This window comes from Oncorhynchus tshawytscha, unplaced genomic scaffold (genome assembly GCF_018296145.1).
Source record: "Oncorhynchus tshawytscha isolate Ot180627B unplaced genomic scaffold, Otsh_v2.0 Un_contig_5990_pilon_pilon, whole genome shotgun sequence".
In the NCBI taxonomy this organism is placed as follows: Eukaryota; Metazoa; Chordata; class Actinopteri; order Salmoniformes; family Salmonidae; genus Oncorhynchus; species Oncorhynchus tshawytscha.
The window spans coordinates 494,607-511,331 of NW_024609819.1; the positions used below are offsets into that span (position 1 = coordinate 494,607).

Below are 16,725 nucleotides of genomic sequence, written 5' to 3' on the forward strand. Positions count from 1 at the left end.
ACAAATCTCCCCCCTCCCTCCTTCATCCAATAAATATGCAGGGTGTTGAGGTAACTGCTGCAGCCACAACGCCCTGGCCCTTCGGTGACATTCACACATTTTGTGACTCCTTCAAGGAACAGAGGCTAGTAGCTACAGCTGATATTTCTCAACTTCTGTTCCTTCATCTCTCATTTCTTATCTCCAAATGTAATATTCCATATCTCAAAACAATAGACTGCATGATGGAACAGATTCCACCCCAGAGGAACTAGATTCACTTTGAGTGGTTTGTTCTCAGAGTCAGACACAGCACAGTGGTATCATTCCTCCTTCACTTGTATACAGTCAACCAGGAGTTCAAAGTGATATGCTCTGTTTCACCACTAGCAGTTTGGAGTCCAGGCCAGAATTTAAGTTGGATTTCAGAGGGTCAGTACAGCAGCAGCTTGGTGATAAACTGTCCTTTCCTCCTTAGTAAGGTGGAGCAGCCATAGCCAGCAGTGTTCATCAGGGGACATCATGGTGATTGATTGGTGACAGTCACAGGCTGGCTAATTTCTCCAGTGGCCGGCCGCCTAGAGCCCGGCAGGCAGGCAGGCAGGCCCAGACCCAGTTATTATGGCTCCTGTCACAGGCTGAGCTATGGCCCCTTGTGGGGGCCCCATTTCAGTACCCACCACCCACTATACCACAACCCAGGGTTCTAACACCATCTCATGCTGAATGGTCCCTTTGCTACTTTTCCCCAATAGGCACTCCTGTAGATCTGCACGTCTCTGATGGGTACAAGCAACATACCAACCTATCAGAAGGAATGGTTGAGCAATTGCATTTGGCTTAAACCTATCAAATCCTATCTACAGGAGTGTCTAAGGACTAGGGGCTTGGTGTTTGAGTTGGAATTCAGCACCAACAGACCAATAGTGTGGCCAGTCTGGGTCCACCTCACACCCACCCAGCTCTGACAAATCATTTAGAAGAGTGTCTAGGTGGTACAGTACGAGGGGCTATGGGGCAATCTGTACTGGAATTTAGCACCAACCAATGGCGTGGCCAGTCTGGGTCCTCCCAAACCTGACTGACCAGAAGAGGAGGAGTTATCCTTTTGGGTGCAGCAGGACACGGCCCGGGAAACAAAGACTATCTGGCAGCAGGTAGCCTAGCGGTTAGAGCGTTGCTGGTTCTAGGCCTAAACCCATTTAGTCGACTGGCCGATTGTTTGGTCGATAGTAGAGCAGTAACAACAAAAACATGACTGGCACCTGTCTGACTGATCCATTGTGGAGCCCGTGGGGAAGGCAGTCCATCACTAAGACGTGCTACTTAAATTCTAGATGGTAATATTAACAACAATTGTGCAACACAAATAAAAATGATATGATTTAATAACAAATGCGCTTTCTCCCCCGTTAGACAGGGGTTGCTGTTCACGGTTCAGAGTGCGCTGTTTAATTGCCGCCTTTTCCTAGACCATGATGCTATGTGCATAATAGAAAAGGTTGTCTCAAATTGTGAGCACAAATGTGTTCACTTCTCTGTTAGTGAGCATTTCTCCTTTTCCAAGATAATCCATCCACCTGACAGGTGTGGCACATCAAGAAGCTGATTAAGCAGCACCTTGTGCGGGGATAATGTGCAGTTTTGTCACAACACAATGCCACAGATGTCTCAAGTTGAGGTTCAGCACAGCAGCAATTGGCATGCTGACTGCAGGAATGTCTACTAGAGTCGTTGCCAGATAATTTAATGTTCATTTCTCTACCATAAGCCACCTCCAATGTCATTTTAGAGAATTTGGCAGTATGTCCAACTGGCCTCACAACCGCAGACTACGTGTTATTTTTTTATTGTATATTGTTTTAAACTTTATTTAACTAGGACAGTCGGTTAAGAAAAAAATCTTATTTACAATAACAGCCTACCCCTGCCAAACCCGGATGATGCTGGGCCAATTGTGCGCCGCCCTATGGGACTCCCGATCACGGCCGGATGCGATTCAGCCTGGATTCAATCCAGGGACTGTAGTGACGCCTCTTGCACTGAGATGCAATACCTGGGCGAGCGGTTGGGCGTCGTGTGGGCGAGCGGTTTGCTGATGTCAACGTTGTGAATAGAGTGCCCCATGGTGGCGATGGGGTTATGGTATGGGCAGGGATAAGCAATTTGAACGCAGAGATAAGGCCCATTGTTGTCCCATTCATCCGCCGCCATCACCTCATGTTTCAGCAGGATAATACACGGTCTGCAAGGATCTGTACACAAATCTTGAAAGCTGAAAATGTCCCAGTTCTTCCATGGCTAGCATACTCACCAGACATGTCACCCATTGAGCATGTTTGGGATGGTCTGGATTGACAGCGTGTTTCAGTTCCCACCAATATCAAGTAGAGGTCGACCGATTAATCGGCATGGCGGATTAATTAGGGCCGATTTCAAGTTTTTATAACAAATCGGCATTTTTGGACACCGATTATGGCCGATTACATTGCATTCCACGAGGAAATTGCGTGGCAGGCTGACCACCTGTTACGCAAGTGCAGTAAGGAGCCACGGTAAGTTGCTAGCTTATCTTATAAAAAACAATCAATCTTCACATAACCACTAGTTAACTACACATAGTTGATGATATTACTAGGTTAACTAGCTTGTCCTGCGTTGTATATAATCAATGCGGTGCCTGTTAATTTATCATCGAATCACAGCCTACTTCGCCAAACGGGTGATGATTTAACAAAAACACATTCGCGAAAAAAGCACAATCGTTGCACGAATGTACCTAACCATAAATATCTTTTGCCTTTCTTAAAATCAAAACACAGAAGTATATATTTTTAAACATGCATATTTAGTTAAAATAAATTCATGTTAGCAGGCAATATTAACTAGGTGAATTTGTGACACTTCTCGATTTCATTGCACGCAGAGTCAGGGTATATGCAACAGTTTGGGCCGCCTGGCTCGTTGCTAACTAATTTGCCAGAATTTTACATAATTATGACATAACATTGAAGGTTGTGCAATGTAACATCAATATTTAGACTTAGGGATGCCACCCGTTAGATAAAATACGGAACGGTTCCATATTTCACTGAAAGAATAAACATTATGTTTTCGAAATTATAGTTTCCGGATTTGACCATATTAAATTACCAAAGGCTCGTATTTCTGTGTTTATTTTATTATAATTAAAGTCTGATTTGATAGAGCAGTCTGACTGAGCAGTGGTAGGCAGCAGCAGGCTCGTAAGCATTCATTCAAACTTTACTTCGTTTGCCAGCAGCTCTTAGCAATGCTTGATCACAGCGCTGTTTATGACTTCAAGCCTATCAACTCCTGAGATTAGGCTGGCAATACTAAAGTGCCTATTAGAACATCCAATACTCAAAGGTATATGAAATACAAATGGTACAGAGAGAAATAGTTGACGCGTCATAACTCCTATAATAACTGCAACCTAATATTTCTTTCGTGGGAATATTGAACCACCAGCTTTCATATGTTCTAAGCAAGGAACTTAAACGTTAGCTTTTTTACATGGCACATATTGCACTTTTACTTTCTTCTCCAACATTGTGTTTTTGCATTATTTAAACCAAATTGAGCAGGTTTCATTATTTATTTGAGACTAGATGGATATTATTTATGTATTATATATTTCCCCCCCCCCCCAATTTCGTGGTAACCAATTGGTAGTAGTTATAGTCTTGTCTCATCACTGCAACTCCAGTACGGACTCGGGAGAGTCGAAGGTCGAGAGCCATGCGTCCTCCGAAACACAACCCAACCAAGCCGCACTGCTTCTTAACACAACGCACATCCAACCCGGAAGCCAGCCACGCCAATGTGTCGGAGGAAACACCGTACAGCTGGCGACCTGGTCAGCGTGCGCTGCGCCCAGCCCGCCACAGGAGTCGCTAGTGCGCGATGAGACAAGGATATCCCTGCCGGCCAAACCCTCCCTAACCCGGACGACGCTGGGCCATTCGTGCGTCGCCCCATAGACCTCCCGGTCGCGGCCGGCTGCGACAGAGCCTGGGCTCGAACCCAGAATCTCTGGTGGCACAGCTAATCGGTACCGGCTTTTGGTCCTCCAATAATCGGTATCGTATCGGCGTTGAAAAAGCAGAATTGTTCGATCTCTAATATCAAGTCATTTTGTAATCTAACAGCACCTGTTTGGCTGAATAGTATGACATAATATCCACGCAGAGCTTGCTCCTTACCTTATTTGTATTGATCTCCAGTATTTTCCACAACTAGTCAAATACATACCACACATCTGACTTCCCCTTTACCTCCTGAACAACCAGTAAACACTCCCCCGTTTCAAGTTCATCACGTCTTCTGCATCCATTTTGCTTTCACATGTGTTACAGTGTTCATAGTTTGTTATAACCAATTTAATGATGCGTTTATGATATGCTCTAGGTCAGGCCCTATTGGTCACGTGCATGCGATGCACACGTGTCACATAAAGAGAGCAAGGGTTGAGGGAATATTTTTCCTTAACAAATTAGGGATTTTGGTAACATACATTTTCAGTCAGAAATGGCTAATTATGTTGCAGCTTCCACAACATGGACAGCGGGATACACACTGTTGATGTTCTGTGGTGGTCGCTGCAGCATGGAGGAGAGAGCGACAACTTGTGCTAGTCACACGCCATCTTTTATTATACATTTTTTACCACAGCAAGTCATTTGTGTGTTTTAATTATTTAATCAAGCAGTGTGCTTAAAGCATAAGACAAGCTCAGTGCACATAGTTGATTAGATTAAAACACATAGGATGCGTCTATATATGGAAAAATACACATTTTAACATCTCCACCAATCGATTGGTCGAAAGAACAAACGACTCTTGGTCGACCAAGCTGGTTCAAATCCCTGGGCCGACTACGTGAAACATTGGTCGATCTGCCCTTGAGCAAGGCACCTAACCCTAGTTGCTCCAGGGTCGTCATCATGAGTGGCTGATCCCCTGGCCGTGACCCCACTCTAGAGGGTGTCTCAGGGGAAGTGGGATATGCAAAAAAAACATTTAAATTTCATTACACTGTACAGGTTAGACATTTGCACGTGTGAAAAAGGACAAATACAAGCACCCCCTATTTGACCTTCTGAATGGTTCCCATGTAATAAACAGTTCTAGGGGCCAGGGATGAAAAACAGAGATGGAGAAACCAAATTACCGGCTGTTGTCATGAGCTCAGGCTGCACTGTACCATGAAAGTGATTTAGAGAGAAAAAGAGGGTGGGTGAGCGAAAGAGAGTGGGAGGGGGGGAGGGGGCAACAATTGGAAATGCAGCTGTGAGAACATGGAGAGAGAGAGAGCAGAAATATGGAGAGAGAAGGAGAGTGGGCAACGATTGGAAAGACAGCTGAGTGAGAACATGGAGAGAGAGGAGAGAGAGGAGAGAGAGAAGAGAGAGGGCGAGAGAGAGAAGAGAGAGAAGAGAGAGAGAAGAGAGAGAGAGAGAGAGCGAGAGAGTGAGAGAGTGAGAGAGCGAGAGAGCAGACATATTAAAACATAAGGAAAAAGGGAAAGGCAGCATGCAGAGCGAGGCGGATGTAACAGTCAAGCAGGTTGGATGAGTATAGGACGTCCTCCCCATGACAGCTCTCCAAACGTGTGTTCTGCATACTTCAGGGGACATGGTGATAAAGCAGAAATGATAGAGAGCTGGAACTTGAAGAGTTTTTATTCCTCTACGTACTGCAACAGACATATTACATATTGGTCTGAATTCGGTTCTGATACCGTTTGGAGCAGTTCATTGTTTTGAATGACTCTTTACAGGGAGGTTACTGTTAAGACAACAGACTGCAGTAGCTAAAGGTCAGCTGCTGAAAATGCAGCTGAAATGCAGAGTAGATTAACAATATATTAAGCGTGTGTCAGGAATAGAAGTGGGTAAGTGAGTAGTAGATAACTGGCAGGTAGCTAGGCCTAGATAAGTGGGTTTCGTAACGACTCACCGTTTCTTACCAAAACCACACAAACATATTCATCAGCAATCACGAGCCGGCTACCACCCGGTTACTCAACCCTGCACCTTCGAGGCTGCTGCCCTATATACAGAGACATGGAATCACTGGCCACTTTAATAATGTTTACATACTGCGTTACTCCTCTCATATGTAAATACTGTATTCTATTCTACTGTATTTAGTTAATGCCACTCCGACATTGCTCGTCCTGATATTTATATATTTCTTAATTGCATACTTTTACTTTTAGATTTGTGTATTGTTAGATACTACTGTACTTGGAACTAGGAACACAAGCATTTCGCTACATCCATAATAACATCTGCTAAATGTGTATGGGACCAATAAACTTGATTTGATTTTGGACAGTGTCACTCACTGTCAATTGCTTCCCAAAAGAGATTGAAAAACTGAAGAGAATCCACCTTTTCATTTTTCACAAATAGATATTCTTTCAGGAGATTCGTCTTAAAACATGGAACTGCACATTGGATGGCCAGTGGCCTGCCTCTAACAATGACAGTTACAGGCGGAAAATGACAAGCACTTTTCTGGCTCGTCAGCTTCCTTCCTGGAGTTATTCGAGGTACATTCAGACTGTCAGTCAGTTGGTAGCATGGCATATGAGAGCATACAATAACCATTGTAGAACAGTGTGCATACTTGGCGCATAATCTTGCCTGCGTTCCAAGATCTTCTATAAAACATTTTAGATTCATTCCAAAATGTATATGCAAATTAAACTATTTATCACGCTTGGCAGAAAAAGGTTCCATTCTAAACCAGCTATGTCTTTTTAACTCCTTAGTTATAGGCCTAAACAACGATAGCAGGTTGACCCCACAAACCCGCTAACCTGCATAGCAGTGGAGGCTGCTGAGCGGAGGACGGCTCATAGTAATGGCTGGAATGGATTCAATGGAATGGTAGCAAGCACACGTTTGATACCATTCCAGGCATTATTATGAGCCGTCCTCCCCTCAGCAGCCTCCACTGCTGCATAGTGATAACTATGGCAGTCCAAGTCTACTACACAAAGTCAAAAGTGAGAGCCGCGAGACAAAAGGTGTCTACAAAACAGGAACAATTTACTCTGATTTGAAAAGACACCACGCTCTCAGAGTATCTAGGATCAGCACTCATAAGATCACATAGACAGGGGGAACCTGATCCTAGATCAGCACTCCTATGACTGTGATGCTTTATGAATACAGGACCCTGGGCTACTTGACATTTCAAAGAGCATTCATTTAACTGATCTGTTCTCATCAGCAGCCCTTAACGGAGTGTCAATCCAATTCTATTCCTTGATTTTTGGCCAATCATTGAGCTGACTCATTACTCCTCACCCTTCATCATGGATTCAGATTCACCAATACAAATCTGAAATTGATTAGGAGCAGGGTGACAGCTAGCCAGGGTCATTGAGAATGTGTGTCAGTGCACCTCCCGTCACAGATACATTCCCTACTGACATCAGTGTTTCATTAATAGATAGTTAAAAAAGGGGCAATCTGCAGTTGCTATATTCATTTTTGGATTTATACGTTAACGATATGTAACTATTTATTCTTGAAGAATATAACTTAAATGCCTCATGAGTTTAGTTCAACTGTTGTACCCCCATCAGACTGAGTTTAGCACAACTGTTGTACCCCCATCAGAACCCATCAGACTGAGTTTAGTACAACTGTTGTACCCCCATCAGAACCCATCAGGCTGAGTTTAGTACAACTGTTGTACCCCCATCAGAACCCATCAGGCTGAGTTTAGGAAACCCTGCAGATATGTTAGTGAGAGGAAGCCCAGTGACCAGCAGTGGGAGAAGATGGAATGAGATGGATCTGGGCCGACATTCTGATCATTTACTCAACGATGAAACATTTGATCTGAATATAGTTCTGTTCCCAAAAATATAATCTGTTATGAACAGAGTGGACTATGTTTTGTAGACTTTACCCTTTGCCTGTTTCAAAAAATGACCTTGTTTAGAAGCGCAAAGGTGAATTGGGTTATTGTGCACGCGCACTTCACAGAGTAGGTGTTCAAACGGAAATATGCAAATCCATGCTAGAACACACCAATAGGATCTCACTAGCTCGTGCTTGGCTCTGCCCACCACTATGGCTCATTTGTTCCCATTTGAAATGACAGGCTGTGGTCTATCGTTGGTACAGCGCTCCGGACAGCTCCAGCCCAAGTCAAGCACTGCATGTTTATATTCATTCTTACCCAAACAGGGTGTTCCTTAAGATAGTGGTTACTGTGACACTGGCTGACTGACAGGAGTGAGGCAGCAGATTTAGCCACAGAGTGCCAGCCAGCCAGCCGGACAGCAATCTGACACTGAGGCAATAAAACATTCTTCTCTGTTGGGTGACAGTTTAGACAACTTTTGAAGAGAGTGTTTGTGAACTTCTATAACACAGGGTGATCTTGCAAGCTAGCCACCTATAGCTAGCAAGTTAGCAAACCAAATGTATAGCTGGAGCCCTGAGCTGGAGAAAATAGTTAGATAGTTAACTTCTAGTTAAGATATTTAGCAGGCAAACATTAGTAGTGAATCACCTCTCTTGTGCTGCTCAACAGTGAATTGTCACGGTCGCTCTGTGTGCCATTTGTAAACATACAACAGAAATGTTTTTCATTGGCGGTATTGAAAAGCATACCGTCGGTACTTTAAAATAACCCCGATAAACGGTACACCGTCCAAGACTACTTGACATTGCCTTAAAATAGTATGTTTATGTCACTACTGTTGTAATTCCTATTTGTTGTAGGCTAACTATATCTGATCAAATCTTTAACACCAGTGTATCATTCTGAAGGTTAGAATATGGACAGGCAAAAACCCATTTTACAGTCTTTGAATTTTAATTCCCTGAGGTAAAGAACTTCAAAAAGGCAGAAACTCCAATTGGAGGAGAATACATCTCAATAGTTCCTCAACTGAGCCTCTACTGGATACCACAGGACTGAAATCCTATGGAAACTGAGCCTCTATTGGATACCACAGGACTGAAATCCTATGGAAACTGAGCCTCTACTGGATACCACAGGACTGAAATCCTATGGAAACTGAGCCTCTACTGGATACCACAGGACTGAAATCCTATGGAAACTGAGCCTCTACTGGATACCACAGGACTGAAATCCTATGGAAACTGAGCCTCTACTGGATACCACAGGACTGAAATCCTATGGAAACTGAGCCTCTATTGGATACCACAGGACTGAAATCCTATGGAAACTGGCAACAAATAGCCTCAGGGGTATCACCACTCAGTTTTTCTGTCACAACCCATTTATGAAATAGTAGGGGGTACTGTCACATTCTGACCATAGTTCTTTTGTGTTTTCTTTGTTTTAGTGTTGGTCAGGACGTGAGCATTCTATGTTTTATGTTTCTATGTTGGGTTTGTTGTTTGGCCTGATATGGTTCTCAATCAGAGGCAGGTGTTTGTCATTGTCTCTGATTGGGAACCATATTTAGGTAGCCTGTTTTGTGTTGGGTTTTGTGGGTGGTTGTCTTCTGTTTTTGTGTCTATGCACCAGATAGGACTGTTTCGGTTTTTCACATTTTTTTTTTTGTAGTGTTCACGTTTATGGTCTTTATTAAACATGCTGAACACTAACCACGCTGCGCTTTGGTCCGATCCTTCGTCCACAGAAGAAAACCGTTACAGAAACAATGTTTTACTTTTTGGAATTCGCTACCTCTCTCTTATTGGAAGGATAAATGTCATCAAAATGAATGTGTTGCCCAAATTTTTATATTTATTTCAATGTTTACCCATTTTTATTCCAAAATCTTTTTTTAATTCACTGGATCAAACATTCATGTATTTTATTTGGGATGGAAAGGTACCACGGATTGGTAGAAAGTCCCAGTGTCCCTAGGCAAAAGGTGTGTTAACCCAATTGTAACACAGTCTCTTAAAATTTGGAATCAGTTCCGTTTTGCCTTTAGCCTCCGAGGCTTTTCTCTATCAGGCCCAATCAATCAGAACATTTTATTTCCTCCAACTTTGAATGATGGGGCTTTTGCCATCTGGCACTCACTAGGCCTCTCCTCACTAGCCCAATTATTCTTTGATACATTTGCCTCTTTTGCTCAGCTACAGGAAAAGTTCAACCTCCCCCAATCCCACTTTTTCCACTATCTCCAGACTAGGAACTTTGTCAGAGCTAACACACCTGAATTTCCCCATAGGCCTGCGAATACAGCTATAGAGAGCATTTTTGAGCTTAACAAGCTTCCTAGGGGCGCAATTTCAGATGTATATGCAATCATTCATGACCTACAGAACCCTTCTTTGGTGTCTTTAAAGAGTTGATGGGAAAAGGATTTGGGGGAGGAACTTGTGGAAGACACCTGGGAATCTGTGCTGTACAGGGTGCATTCGTCCTCTTTTAGCACTAGACACAGCCTTATTCAATTCAAGGTGGTTCACCGTATCCACTGGTCGGGGGCCAAACTTGGAAGAATATTCTCTGATTTTGATCCTACCTGTGTCAGATGTAAAGTGGAACCAGCCACACTGTTGCATATGTTTTGGGGCTGTCATAAACTGTCAGGTTTCTGGGAATTCATATTTAAATGTTTCTCTGATATATATGACACTGTTATAGATCCGTCTCCCATTACAGCCCTTTTTGGAGTACTGCCCATAGATACCCCCCTGTCAAGAATCCAGTCGGACACTGTTGCTTATACAACTCTTTTAGCTAGACGGCTAATACTACAGAACTGGAAGATGGCAGCTCCCCCATCTTATAAATATTGGGTAAGAAATGTGTTGTGCTCTCTGAAACTAGACATTTTTTAATTTAATACACGTGGGAACCCCAAACTGTTTAATGAGGCTTGGGCTCCATTCAGGTCTTACTTTAAACAGTCCATCCTCTGACAGCATTCATAATTAAAACAAAAATAAGTCTGTATTTGACCCCCCTATGACTTAAAGGCTGGACGAGCATTTCTTTTTTGGGGGGGGGGGATTAAGGTAAAGATGATGTGCTTATTGATTGACCTGCGGATGCCTTGTTCATCTTGCCCGGTCAGAGACTAAAATGTGAGCTTGTTTTGCCCTGGTTTTTTGTTTTTTTTAAACATTTTGTTCACGCTTACATAAAATTATTATTCATGTTTTTCTTTTAAAGCATTGTATATTTTATTTTTGGTCCAGTGGATGGTCGGTCTGTTTCCATGACTGTCTGTGAGTGGTTGCATTTCTCCACCCTTATCCCTTGATTGTTTGTAGGAACAATGGTGTTTGCTCGGTCCCTGTAGTATAGATTACCCTTTAACCTTTGTAGCCTTCTGCCCGGTGTGTTTAACTTGTCTAAAGTACAGTATCTTTAAAAAGGTTAAAAAAAAAGATTTGTATTTTTTCTAGTTGAGTATATTATTAATATTGTTTTGTGTTGTCTTGTGTGTAAAACTGAATAAACAGTAAAAAAAAGAGAAAAGTAGTGCACTAAATAGGTAATAGGGTGCCATTTGGGACACATCCCTACTCTATAATAAAGGAGTGTGGTGCAGTCCGATGGGGGAAGGGAATACTAATGAAGAGTCTCTAAACGGACACACCACATTCATTACATTGATTCCCTGGGCATTGTAAAATCCAGGGTGTGATGAATCAAGTCTAGACTAATAGTTTGTATTTGGCCTCGGACTACAATGGATATTTTTGTTACTAAGAGGATGGTTTAAAAGTGGTTTGTCAATGGCCTAAGATCTGCAAGGCATTTAAAGGCCTACGTGATTGAAGCTAGTTGTCACGTCCTGACCGTAGTCCCTTTTTATGTCTCTCTTTTAGGTTGGTCAGGGCGTGAGTTGGGGTGGGCATTCTATGTTTTTGTTCTATGTTTTGTATTTCTGCTTTTGGCCTGGTATGGTTCCCAATCAGAGGCAGCTGTCAATCGGGGTCTCCGATTGAGAACCATACTGAGGTAGCCTGTGTTCCCACTTTGATTTGTGGGTAGTTGTTTTCTGTCTTTGTGTCTCTGCACCAGACAGAACTGTTTCGTTTGTTCCGCTTTGTTGTTTTTTTGTTCTAGTGTTCAGTTTCTTCATTAAATTTACCATGAACACGTACCACGCTGCACCTTGGTCTACTCCTTTTTCCACCAACGACAATCGTTACACTAGTGGTGCAGACCTGAGCAGAACAATTATGATTACACAAATGGAATAGCAGGATGGACACTTGACTAGGAGGCTGTATAGAACTGAAGAAAGCAATGTTGGTTACATTGAGTGTGGAATAAGGCTGGATACTACAACTAATGGGTTCTGACAAGTCTGCTCTAGCTGGAGGTGAATCAGTGACAGTGAGCTGGCTAGTTCTTGCTCTGCAGCTGGGGGGGGTCTCGCTCACTCTCACAATACAGATTAATAGGAACATCCATCATTACCATCCTCATAGTTTGTTGTTGTGTGGGCCAACAGTTAAGCAGCGAGTGAAATTACAACTCCATTCTCCTGGCTTTTTGGAGGATATTATTTGGCAACCCACATTTCCCATTAAATCAGGATAAATCCCCAATAGGCTCTGGTTATAAAGCAGGAATATGGGAGTGCAGTGGTGGCAATATGCAGCCATAAACCTTTAAAATGACAGCCCACTATACAACAGCCGATTTGATCCAATTGAGATCTGACAAAGGAGTTACTATATCTTCAGCCCTCAGGCAAATGCCATGCAAAAGGCAGCATGGATGGCTAGAATAACGATGGATGGATAGAGTGGTTGAGTGGTTTAGATACCATGGTGCTCTGGCTCCCCAGTCTCCCAATTACTGTCATACTGGAGTGAAATATGACCCGTGTTGCTAAAGCCACCACACATTGTTGCAGTGTGGGGTGTGCTGAGAGAGAGACCTCTTTGTGCCAGATTACCTGCAGTATATATGGAACCTCCTGCCACACCCATAACAACATTGCTAACGGTCTTTCTTAACTATTTCATTGTTGTCCTCATTCATTTCTTTCTGTATTGTCCTGTTCATTGTTATAACTCATGGAGTATTATTATTTTTCCATCTGCGTCATCATTGATTTAATAGCCACAGACAAAAAGACACCAAGAGAGAGAGAGAGAGAAGAGTAGAACCAAGCTCCTAGCTTCCTGCTGTTAATGTTTGGCTTATACCCCCTGGACATGTGGAAGGGCATATTGAAGGACATACGGCCCATATTCAAATACCCCGTTACTCCTCAACTCAGCGTTTTTCATGTTCGCTTATCTGGGTCGAACCAAAGTGCTCTTGTTTCACAAAGGCAGATAGAGATGGGAAGTGGCACTGACAGTCTGGAATCATGCAAGCTACAATGACTAATACATCCAGTTAAAAATAACCCCAGGGGTTTTCATTTCCAAACAACATCCTTTAACTGCAGTCTGCGGTAGCTAATAACGCACTTCTGGATTTTAAACTCTTTTAATGCTCAGCACTCTAAGATGAGGAGTCTGGCCTGTTCCATATTAAATCGAGAAAGATCGCATCAGGGGTCCTATTCAGTTGGTGGATATGTTTTGAAAAGGAGTCCAGGGAATAAGCTACTACCCATATTGTCCATTGAGAAGACAATGTATGAATGAATGAGTGACATTTTATTTTCGTGTCAAATCACCAGTTGGCAACTCATCCCTTACGGGATTAATTGACACATAAACAAACATTAAAATCATTCACTGTGATAATTCTTGCGGTGTTCGGTGCAGCGCGCACCGCATAAAGAGGGGAAAATAAATCAATACATAATAGTAAATAAGCTTATCCAAGCATTAATTACACAAACGGTTCCCTGCTGAACATGACAAACAGATAGATGGGCAGCCAGTCAGATCTAGTGATTGTACGACTGACTCCTGCAATTCCCTCCAATCACGGCTCTAGATGGATAAAACCCTCTCAATTAAACACTGACTCATCAGACAAGAGGGCCTGTCAGGAGCAGATAAACAGTGTGTGTGCGCGCATCTGTCAGTGTCTGGTGGGAGGGGGGGGCTACGTGACAACCAGATGACGATGCTCCATCAGTGGCATGTTGTTGCTTTTGTAACGGATGTGAAACGGCTAGCTTAGTTAGCGGTGGTGCGCGCTAAATAGCGTTTCAATCAGTGACGTCACTTGCTCTGAGACCTTGAAGTAGTAGTTCCCCTTGCTCTGCAAGGGCTGCAGCTTTTGTGGAGCGGTGGGTAACGATGCTTCGTGGGTGACTGTTGTTGATGTGTTCAGAGGGTCCCTGGTTCGCGCCCGGGTATGGGCGAGGGGACGGTCTAAAGTTATACTGTTACACTTTGATGACCTTCCCCCTCTGGAAGCGGGGCTGCGTTCACAAGAGTATCAATCTACCCAGATGTTCTGTGGTGATAGTCATTGATGTGTGACAATGAAAACTCAACTCCCCCTTCCATTCTGGTTGACAGTGATGTGTGGTGCTGTGTAGAAAATGTGGGGTAATTGTACACTGAGTATACCCTCGCATTAGGAACACCTTCCTAATATTGAGTTACACCCCCCCACAGCCTCAATTCGTGGGGGCATTGACTCTACAAGGTGTCGAAAGCGTTCCACAGGGATGCTGGCCCATGACGCCAATGCTTCCTTCCCACAGTTGTGTAAAGTTGGCTGGATGTCCTTTGGGAGGTGGACCATTCTTGAGACAAAGAAGAAACTGCTCTGCGTGAAAAACCCAGCAGCATTGCGGTTCTTGACACCTACTACCATACCCCGTTCAAAGGCACTTAAATATTTTGCCTTGCCCATTCATCCTCTGAATGGCAGACATTCTCAATTGTCTCAAGGCTTTAAAAAAATCCTTCTTTAACCGGTCTCCTCCCCTTCGTCTACACTGGTTGAAGTGGATTTAACAAGCGACATCAATAAGGGATCATAGCTTTCAGCTGGATTCACCTGGTCAGTCTGTGTCATGGAATATTTTGTACACTTAGTTTATTCACCATATGTGATGACGTTGCACAAATGTAATTCCCCACAGAATGACCGAAGTGAAGTGCAGGGTCAGAGAGACAGAGATACAGCAGCAGTAGTAAGGTATGGGTGGTACAGGGACACGTCTACTGGGATCAAAGCACATTAAATGACCCCTCAGGCCCCGGGCCAAGACATCCTATCCTATCCCATCCCATCCTATTGGAAGGCTGGCTGCACCTTCCTTAACAACACTCTTGTGCTTTGCTGACTGTTGTCTGCCAGACGGCCATCATTCTAATGAAACAGTTCATTAAGGAGGCCAGACATCACACACACACGTCTATATTAATCTGACACACGGGTGAGGTTTCACATAATTCACATTGCATTCTTCATTAACTTGGCAAAGAACCTCATTAGTGTCCTCATAAGCCCTTGGGGACTAGGTATTATTATTCATTGCCATGCCAACACTCTGGGTGACATGGTGTTGATATTCTAGTTAGGAAATCACTGAGCTCTTAACAGTAACTTATTAATTACGCATGGGATAGGTGACACTTTAGTGCAGTCATCTGAAGCTAAGGAGAACAAGAGGGGAAAAGGAGGACAAAGAGACAGAGAATCATTCAATTCAAGTGTGTGTGTGTGTGTGTGTGTGTGTGTGTGTGTGTGTGTGTGTGTGTGTGTGAGAGAGAGATCCCCAACCGGTCTTCTGCATTCAGTTTCACTACATTATATGACTATATTCAGAGAGGAAAGCTATTTAGTCCTCATTTAACAACATGTCAAGACGTGATGGAATGAAAGGGAAAACCCTCTCTTGATTCAATGGTTTGCTAATTGAAATGCATCACTGTATTCTCTAGACTGCCTATATCTTTTTCACCGTAGGCCTATTGATTAGTTCAAGGATCTGTAATTCTGTTACAATCCAGTGTACTTCAAAGTAGTGCCGTTTAAGATGGAAACGAAGACTAAAATATTTGAAACAGCGACGTGCATGACACCCTCGCTCAACAATCTCACTATTTGACAGTTCATTAGAACTCTACCGGTTTCCCAAACCAACAGAGCATGTACAGTGCAGGCCTACAATAACAGACTACTGTGCAAAACTTGTGAAGACACAAAACCCTAGTTTGGATGTCTACATAACGACGCAGCGGTCCCATCTATAAAGTCTTGCTACAGCGAGGCACTCTCCTTTCACTACTCCCACACAGTAGTTTCAGTTTACCGTATGCAGTAATTTCACCGGAGATCGGGTTGTTCTGAGTGCGTAGCGGAACGGTTTAGTACATCCGACAACTCCAGCCCGGAGTTTGGCGACCATTCGCAACGAAGCCATCGTCGTTAAATTAGTCCATGCGTTCTGGCATACCGAGTAGTAGAACACTTGTAGAAAACCTGCCTAGTAGCAGGATCTTCGTATCGTATTCCAGTCAACAACGGACTGCTTTGCGTGTAAACAGACTGAGGGCGGGTGAGATAAGAGATAGGGTCTGAGCACAGCCCGAGAGAGAGCAGCGTACCGTTTCCTCCGTGTGCAGCAGTCAGTGGTGACAAGCAGAGCGCGCCCGCGTGACAGACTTTATTCTCTTCCCTTTGGTGGATGTCACAATAGTAGAGGTCGGGTATGAATGGGCCATGCAGCATGGCGACACGTCAGAACAGAATGCATGTACATGTCATAATACCGTATCTTCTATAATACAACATGAAGAGTGGATTCCTTTTAGAATATTTGAGTGTTCAATCAACAGAATGGGCTTCCAGTAGAGGGTTTATTAAAGCAATCGA

General features: G+C 43.4%; 1 protein-coding gene across 4 annotated transcripts in view; it reads right to left on the reverse strand.

Annotated features, from left to right (window-relative positions):
• The window catches only part of LOC112261267 (calcium uniporter protein, mitochondrial), a 31,372-nt gene extending 14,875 nt beyond the window's left edge, over positions 1-16,497 (reverse strand). The window contains exon 1 of one of the 4 annotated variants that reach the window (XR_006083009.1): positions 16,163-16,496. Coding sequence is in view for 3 of the 4 variants with exons in the window: in XM_042318936.1 (XP_042174870.1) it covers positions 16,163-16,273 (111 nt within the window). In the remaining variant the exon portion in view is untranslated. Of the gene's footprint in view, positions 1-16,162 lie in introns of all 4 variants that reach the window. The other 3 variants (XM_042318936.1, XM_042318937.1, XM_042318938.1) reach the window with 3 other exon arrangements.
• Positions 16,498-16,725: the final 228 nt, after the last annotated feature.